Genomic DNA, 8,291 nt, shown 5'->3' with positions numbered 1-8,291 from the left:
GTATAGCTGAAAGCCCACTGCGGGAGGGTATCTGTGCTCAGGGCACTGCTGGGGAAGATGAGGTCGGTCAGCATTTGCAGAAAACAAGCAGAGGACAGGAGCCTTGTAGGTCCTGGTTGCCCCGTCCTTGACACACACGGGGACATCCGGGTGGATGTTCTCTGTGAGCAGCCTGCACCACACTGTAGGGAACTTGGGGGACAGGCAGGGAAAGTTAAAGGGGCTCAGTCAAGTTTCTGGCAAAGAAAGAGTTAAACCCTGCTGGAGAGAGTAGCTGAGAGAGACAAAGGAGAGAGCTGATAAGGCCCTGGCCTGGCACAAGGTTCAACTCCCTCCCCGCTCCTGCTCCTCCTCCGGTTCAGCAGGGTGAGACAGTGTGGGGCCCCATCATCAGACTCACTCCGTGTGTAACGTACACTGACACTAGACGCGCACCCATCTAGAAGGACACACAGATCTTTTCATTCATGCTGTAGGATTCGCAGGAACCCTTTCACTCAGCCGTGAACGTGACTGCTGTCCGTCTCACAGGATAAGCTAAGCACCTGATCGGCACAGAGACCAAGGCCGTGGGTTTCCAGGAATGCACATGTGGGCCTTGGAGGGGAACGGCCAGCCCAAGGCCACAGAGCCCAGAGCAGCTCTGGCTCCTGACCTCCCTCCCACCAGTCAGCTGTCCGTCTCCTTCTTTCTCTCCTTTTCCCAATAAAGTGAGCTTGTTTCCTATTTTTCTCCCCTTTCCAATAAAGTGATTTTGTTCATCCTTCTAAAACTCGTGTCGCTAGTTATTTTATGGGTGTAAAGTTTTACACACCCCCGAAGACAGGATGGCATCAGGGCCAGGATGGCCCCATCCACCTAAGTCCATCCCTGCCCTGCGTGCTTGGCCTCCCTCTGCCCAGCAGGTCGTGGCCAGGGTGGGAAGAAGACGATTTCTGTCCCTGCTTCGGTTGTCTCCTAGGGAGGAGGTCCTGAACCGGGGCGAGGTGGTTGTGATTTCCTAAAAGTCTGAAGTTTGTTAGACGAGCTAGGCTTCTGGGGGCTCCGCATTGAGCACGGAAACAGTGCTGACAGCCAAGGAGCACTTCCACCACGGGGACCAGAATAGCCTCCCACCCAGCGGAGGCAGGGCCCGGCAGGAGGAGTGGCGCTGCTCTCAGGGCCAGGGCAGCCCTGCCATCCCGCTCTCTGAACCCCCACAGCCTCCAGTGAGCCTCCCCGCTCAAGGCTGAGTGAAGAGGGCCTGCCGGGGAGGAGTACTCAGTGTCTCTCCATCACCGTGGAGGGAGAGGGGCCTCGGGCTGGACGGTGAGGCATGGAGGAGACCCCACAGCGCTCGCCAAACCCTGCCCCGGGCACTGGGAGCAAGCACTGCCTGCCCATGCAGTCTCAGGGCGCTGGGAGTCCAGCCCTGCCCTTCCCCCATGGCTCCTGTGCAACTATCCATCCCCTGTGGACATCGGCACAGTGGGTCCTCAAAGGCCGAAAGACAGAATGTGTTCCCCCAGGCCCGGCTGTCCCTCTCCCGGGATGTTTCGCCTGGCTGGGAAGGACCGGTGAGCCCTCCAGAGTTTGCGATTCTCCACCTATGAGGTGTTCTCTGCTTTCCTCCTTCGGGTTCCTCCCTGAGCCCACAGGCTGCACCCTTCTTCACAGGGTGCTGGCTGCCTGCACGGGGCCCTCGCCTCCAGCACCACCTCAGCAGGCGCTGGCGCCAGCCATCCGGCCCAGGGCCCTCCATTCCCTCATCGTAGTTGGTGCCTGGACCTGGCCTCACTGTTGCCTCCGTCACCAAACCCGGCCCCCGTGCCGTGCTGTGCTCCCCCAGCCCACGTCTGAGGCCTCATCCTGCCCCACTTCCGCGGAGCTGTCCCCGCTTTCCCCCAGCTCAGCTCCTGAGGTGGCCCCTTGCACGGAGGGCATGAAGCTAGCTGGCACTTGCCTTCTTGGGCAGCTCCTACCCAAACATGGACAGCTTGTGCTTTTCTACACCCACACCTAGGGCCTGCGTGGTCCCCTGTCTCTTTACACCAGTTTCTTGAGTGAAGGTACAAGTCACACGGCGCCCAGCAGGGGACAGAAAAGAGCAGGATTACCAAGTGTATTTTCTACCTAGAGAAAATTCAGCACGTTCAGGCTGATGTCACCCAAGTCCACACCTCTCTCCACACACCCACGTGTGTACGCACTGAGGCATGGCACACCTGTGCACACATGCATGCATACACACTCGCAAACCTGTGCACAGACGTGCAGAAGCGCTGGCTTCAGTCGGCCCTGCGCCTCCTGTGGTTGGCTTCCCGCCTGATGAGGACAGTCAGTACCCACTGGGCGTGTGGCCGTGCTGACCATGCTGTTCCACACATCTCTCGGCTGTGTGCAGTCGCAGAGACTGGACGTGTCCACGCTCCTGTCTCAAACAGAAGCTTTTTCCCTATTTAATCTTACTCCGTTAGGGAAGAGGGGTAAAGGTACATCCCTGTGGTGAGCTTTGCCCGTCTTAACTCCTCCTCACACCCTCCAGCGTCCCGAGAGGTCTGTCCCCCTACGGGTCTCCCTCTTTCCTTCTCCAGTGCTCTCTTGACACAGTTGTGATCGTTACTGAGCTTCCACAACCTTGTGAATCTGCAGGGTTCGTGCTCCTCCACTTTTGGGTGCTGAATCGCAGTGCTGCGTGTAGCCATCAGCTCTGGGGCGTCTGAGACGTGAGCAGGCACATGCATACGTACACATGTAGGTAGCACGGCCTTTTCTCTTCCGTTGGGCTGGGTGGTGAAGTCACCCACCTTTCCTTTGTAAATGAGGAAACGGTCCTGGCCTCCCTCAGAGACAGTGGTGCTGGCTCAGCTCTGGATAAAGTGTATTCTGTCCCGCACGGATGGGGTTGCCACAGGTGACCCTGACTCGTGTGTTGCTTGTCCAGCTACATCATGGAGGCCCTGACGCCCTGAGGGAATGGCTTGCCCTGGTCTCTGGATGACCAGAGTAAGGGTCGCTGCTGGCCTCTCTCCCTCCTCATCCCACAGAGCACCCTGGGGGTGGGAGGTAATGTGTCAGGGCCATCCCAGAATCATGAGGCAGCCGTGCCTGATTCTTTAGTACCCTGGAACTTGTCATGGTCAGGGCACGGTCAGGGCAGCTCACCTCCCCACCGATGCTTCCCTCGTGGTTGTGCCCTGAATTTTGGTAATGGACCCAGGGGTTCTGAGCTACAAAAGCAAGAAGAGGGCTTCCCAGCATCCTGGCCTCACTCCCGGTATTCAGCCCCTCCTCTGACTAGTTCATGGTGGCATTTAGTCAAAATAGGACAGTAGTTTAGTTAGAAATAATGAATCTCAGTTTCACCATAGCACAGGTGGTCAAAATTGTCAGGGTCATTGGAGGAGAGTCGGAGGACTGGGTTAGAAGTCACAGGTTCATCCCCTCGGGCCTCTCCCTGCCCCGAGATATCTGCTCCTGTGTAAATTCAGAGGTGACAGTGGACTTCAAGAAGAGCTGCCGTAGTGAACCCCAGATCACCTTCTATCAGGGGTCACGTGACGTCGGCTCCTCAGGTCCCAGAGAGCCTGAGCGAGTTCAGCTCTCAGCCTTTGGGCTCCACTCTTTCTTTTGCTGTTGTCCTGATCTCCCTGTATGCAGTTACCCTCCTTCCTCCTCCAAGTTGCTTCCCTTAGCCACAAACTGGTGATCAACATTTCGAGTGTTCTGGGTCCCCTGCTCAGGTCTGCTCTGCTTTGCAATTGTCTGTAAAGCCCGTTTCTCATCTTTGCCCGTACAGCACTGCCCAGCTGAGGTCAGACGGCGCTATGGGGCCTCCTCTCTCTCCTGCATTCAGAGGCTGCTGACCTCACCCCTCAGCTCAGATGCAAGCACCATGTTTCAGCTCCAGCTGAGAATTCAGGGAAAGGCCCAGGAAACCTGAAGGATCCTGGGCAGTGCCTCTGCCTGTTGTTAGTTATATTGGCATTCACTATTAGAAGAAATGTCCATACACCTAGCTCTTGAGTGGTTTGGGACCTTTGTTCTGCTTTTGTCAAATGCAGAAAGGCCAAAACTCAACCCTGCTGACCTAGAGGAGGGCAGGGCCTATTTGGAGACAGTTCGCTAAGCCCTGCACAGCTGGTTGCTTTGGCGCACCTGCGCAGGACTGGCTCTTGGTGACTGCAGCTGCCCTGGGAGTGGTGGGAGGAGACCTGCAGATCCTCAGTGTTTCCTGAGACCACAAGGTGCTGAAAGTCACTGCCAAGGGCAGGGCTGTCCACAGCCCCAGAGCGGCATCTGCAGAAGAGGCTTCTACCCCAGGCCCTTCCCTTTCCCTGTCTCCTCTCTGCAGCCTTGCCTTCTCGCTGGGTATGAGCAGCCTGGCTCCCTTGTTAGTGTGATGAAGCCCCCCAGTCATGGGGTCCCTGGGGAGCTCTGTCCCCATTGCTGTGCCGGGGCCACTGGTGCCAGTGCTGGCAAAGAGGGCAGTCAGCGCAGCGCTCCTCAGGGGAACTCACGACGGGACGGTCCCTGGAGTCCTCTTCCCACTGGGGAATGCTTCCCCTGTCACGGAAGGCTTGGAAACTTGCCCAAGTGTCCCCAGCACCCCTGGCCCTGGAAGACCCATCCCCGGGTCCTGGTGGTGCCCACCCTGAGGACTATGGTCTCTGCCTGACCTCGCCTTCCCTAAACACCCTGCAGTCACAAGCTGTTCAGTTTCCTTTTCCTGGAAATGCTTCTGCTGCCCATAAACAACTCTGCTGCCTGCCAGGTTTCATTTTTTGTTTTATTAACAGTCTGCCCAATCCTTGCTGAGGACACAGCCCCAGACAGAGATTGCAGAAGTTCCTTGCTTCCTCCTTGCACACCGGGGCTCCCTGCAGCACAGGGGTGCCCGGACCACGCACCCCTTCCCTCTTGCTCTCTGTGCCACTTCCTGGGAGGACAGCGCTCAGTGGGGCTTCGTCGCTGTGCTGTGGACAGCAGCGGGCACTTCCTGCTCAGCAGTTCTCTCCTCCAGGGCACACACCGGACCCGCTCTAGTCCCCTGCGACCTGTCTGGACCTGGTGAGTGAGGAGCTCGGGGACCTGGAGGCCAGGGGCAGGGTCGCCTGTCTGGTGCAGGAGGCCAGTCCTCGAGCCGCCTTCACACAGTGGGGAAACTTGTGTCTGAAGAGCCCTTCCCGGGCTGCGGTGGTTGCTGCTGTAGTTGTGAGAAAGCCTGGACTGAGCAGAGCCTCTGCGGGGTGTCTCCCTGGAGACTGTGCAGCATGCTGTCCAAACACCTGGGTTTCGTGACACCAGCGTGTCAGTGGCACAGAAATATGTCACCAGTCTGTTTTTCATAATTGGTAATGCAGACAGTGTTTCTGCACTTGGTCTTAGCCCAAAGGCCAGGAAGCGATGCAGTGTTTCTCTGCTGACACATAACTCAAATCTGTTTGTCTGAGTGACTCCCGTTCCCCCCGTCGCCGGCAGGACTTTGCCTCACGTTTCCATTCACAGAAAGGCTCTTGAGGACGAATGTGTCCACCCGCTCAGAGTCTGAAGGACTCCACTGCTGCCAACACCTGCCGTGTTACTTCATTCATAGTCTGTAAAACCATCCTTCCGGTTGTAGGGTCCGATGGGACCCCTCGGGAGGGTGAAGAGACCCAGGCCCTGTTAGAGGGTGGAAGAGGCAGGCTCTGTGTGGCTGAGGGCGGCAAACGATGGCCAGGCAGCTTTGCAGTTTGAAGCTGACAGCTGTGGTTCACACTCGGTCTGTGCAGGTTTCTGCCCCCCTCAAGTGTCCCTTCAAGTAGGTGACTCCCCCAAAACAGGCTGCCCTGGAAAATCCCCATAGCCCACAAGGTCAAACCCCTAACAAGCCTGCTATCCAGTCAGTCAAGTATGGACCCTGAGGTGGGCAGACGGGACCTCCACCGTATAGAGCAGGACCCCAGACTCAGGGTGACTGCGCTCTGAGCACACCGCTCCTCCCCGGTGACTTTGTCCCACTTCCTTCAGCACCTCCAGAAAAATCACTTCACTCCGCACTGCTCTCCGCCTCCTCTTCCTCTCTCTGTGTCAGGGGGAGAGACAGACCCCGCAAGGGTGAGTCTGGGCCCCCAGACCCCAGACCCAGCAGATGTAACAGTGTGTTCACTCTGTATCTCTTTGAGGGTCACGATTTTTATTGTTTTGAAAACTGTCTGAAGGTGCTGAATGGACGGAAGGGCCTCACGTTAGCACAGTCTCCCGGGGTTGCTTTGGCTTCATCAAATGCTTACATTTCAGAGTTTTCTGGCTTCTCCACATCCTCAGCCGCAGCCCTCTCTCTGGCTCTTGCTCCACTGTGCGTCCTCCTCCCGCCTCCTCCTGGTCCTCTTGCCTCAAACCGCGTCAGGACTCTCTCGTGTCAGTGAACCACCGGAGACCCCGGAGCGCTGCCACACGTGAAGAGCCTTGACACGGGTTCCACAGACACAGGTCCGGCGCAGGCCATGACTCGGTCTTCCAAGCCCTGCAGACTCCTGGGAGGCCGACGCCAACAGCGCGGAGAGGAGGCAGGACCCTAAACTCACAGGAGAAACCAACTGGCTAGGTGACAGGACTCAGTGTGAGGGAGTGAAGGGGCCCCCAGAGCCCGCGCGGCTCCTCAGCCGACCCCGTCTCTGTGCTGGACGCTCGGCTCTCTGTAACTCCGTTCTCTCTGCTTTCCACAGACCTCCCTTCGTCCACTGCCATGGATGCGTTCATCTCAGCCTTCCTGGAGAATCTGTCACAAGGGAATTTTCAGCAGTTGGCTGCCGACTTCGCATCTCACTATGCTACCTTAGTCAGTAAGGCCGGAGGCATCCTCCCTGCAGAAACCCTGGGCAGACTCGATGAGGTCTTCATGGAGGGGAATCTGCAGGCTGTGGTGAACATGATCCAAGAAGTATTCAGTGCGGCAGAAAGCGCTGTGCTGGAGGTGGCTGTGATCGGGGAGTCTGGGACTGGCAAGTCCAGCTTCATCAACGTCCTGAGGGGGCTTGGTCACGACGACGAGGGGGCGGCTGATGTGGGGGTCGTGGAGACCACCATGAAGAAGACCCCCTATCAACACCCAAAGTATCCCAACGTGACCTTCTGGGACCTGCCTGGGACCGGGACGCCCAAATTCTCCCCGGACACCTACCTGGAGAAGGTGGGGTTCGCTAGCTTTGACTTCTTCATCATCGTCTCCTCCTCCCGCTTTAGTCTCCATGATGCTCTCCTGGTCCAGAAAATCAAGGCACTAGGGAAGAAGTTCTACTTTGTTAGAACCAAGGTGGACAGCGATTTATATAACGAACAGGAAGCCAAACCCCAGTCCTTCAAGAGGGAGCGAGTCCTCCAGCACATCCGAGACTACTGCCTGGCTAACCTCAGCGACATCGGAGTGCCTGACCCTCGGGTCTTCCTGGTCTCCAACTTCGACCTGCATGACTTTGACTTCCCGAGCCTGGAGAAGACTCTGCTGGCGGAGCTGCCTGCTCACAAGCGCCAAGTGTTCGTGCTCATGTTGCCCACGCTGTCTGATGAGACTGTCGAGCTGAAGAGAGCTGTCCTCAGGGGGAAGATCTGGCTGGAAGCTGTGAGGTCCTCGGCTTCGGCCTTCGTCCCCTTTGCACCCCTCATCAAAGGCTTCGATGTGCATGAGCAGGAAGCCCGCCTGAAGCTCTACCGCGGCTATTTCGGTTTGGACGATGAGTCGCTTAAAGAGATCGCTGAGAAGCTGGGCACATCTGTGCAGGACATCAAGGGCTACACCAAGTGCTTGGATTTCTGGTCCCTCGTGGAGGACGACAGCGCAGGAGCAAAGGCCATGAGCTGTGTCGAAACCTTCTGCTCGGTGAATGGAGGTGTCCCATCTGTTGTCTTCCAGTTTCTGAAAACCCGCTTTCTACTTTGGAAATTTCTCGATGCAGTGGCCGACGATGCTAAACTTCTCTTGCACAAGATTATAAGTGCTCAAGTGTGAGAGAATGGGGTAGAAGAGCCGTGCCTGGCCTCATGGAGCCGGAAATGGACCTCAGGTCTTGCAGTGTGAGGGGTGGCGGGCTTCCTGCCAGTCCCGGGCAGTGTCCCCTAGGTAGAAGCAGTGTCTGTACAGCCGTAGCTCCATGTGGTACTCAGTGCTGTGCACAGATAGCTTGGCCATAGCCAGTTTCCTGCAAACATTGATCTATTTTGATTGAATCTTGACACTAACATAGTACCTATCAGCCTTCAGGTAATCATATGTGAGGTAGTTTGCTAATTTCCATTATTTCTCGATGGTAAACATTTTATAATAATCACAA

At 56.8% G+C, this 8,291-nt stretch overlaps 1 protein-coding gene across 2 annotated transcripts; it reads left to right on the top strand.

Moving 5' to 3' along the window:
* The first annotated feature begins 4,763 nt into the window (after positions 1–4,763).
* LOC104873217 (T-cell-specific guanine nucleotide triphosphate-binding protein 2) lies at positions 4,764–8,291 on the top strand. Of its 2 annotated transcripts, XM_010639806.3 has the most exons (3): positions 4,764–5,049; positions 6,262–6,568; positions 6,690–8,291. In XM_010639806.3, the coding sequence occupies exon 3, from the start codon at positions 6,710–6,712 to the stop codon at positions 7,967–7,969; it is 1,260 nt and encodes a 419-aa protein (XP_010638108.1). In that variant the 5' UTR covers positions 4,764–5,049; positions 6,262–6,568; positions 6,690–6,709; the 3' UTR covers positions 7,970–8,291. The 2 variants fall into 2 exon arrangements, with proteins under 2 accessions (XP_010638108.1, XP_010638107.1); XM_010639805.3 differs by lacking the exon at positions 6,262–6,568.

Source organism: Fukomys damarensis, unplaced genomic scaffold (genome assembly GCF_012274545.1).
Source record: "Fukomys damarensis isolate Sample0158 unplaced genomic scaffold, DMR_v1.0_HiC HiC_scaffold_9, whole genome shotgun sequence".
NCBI classification, from domain to species: domain Eukaryota; kingdom Metazoa; phylum Chordata; class Mammalia; order Rodentia; family Bathyergidae; genus Fukomys; species Fukomys damarensis.
The sequence above is the reverse complement of the archived record's forward strand: the minus strand, read 5'-3'. Positions and strand labels throughout refer to the sequence as shown.

Excerpts from the sequence above, each read along its gene's own strand:
- LOC104873217 (XM_010639805.3), top strand. The coding sequence starts at position 6,710 with ATGGATGCGTTCATCTCAGCCTTCCTGGAGAATCTGTCACAAGGGAAT.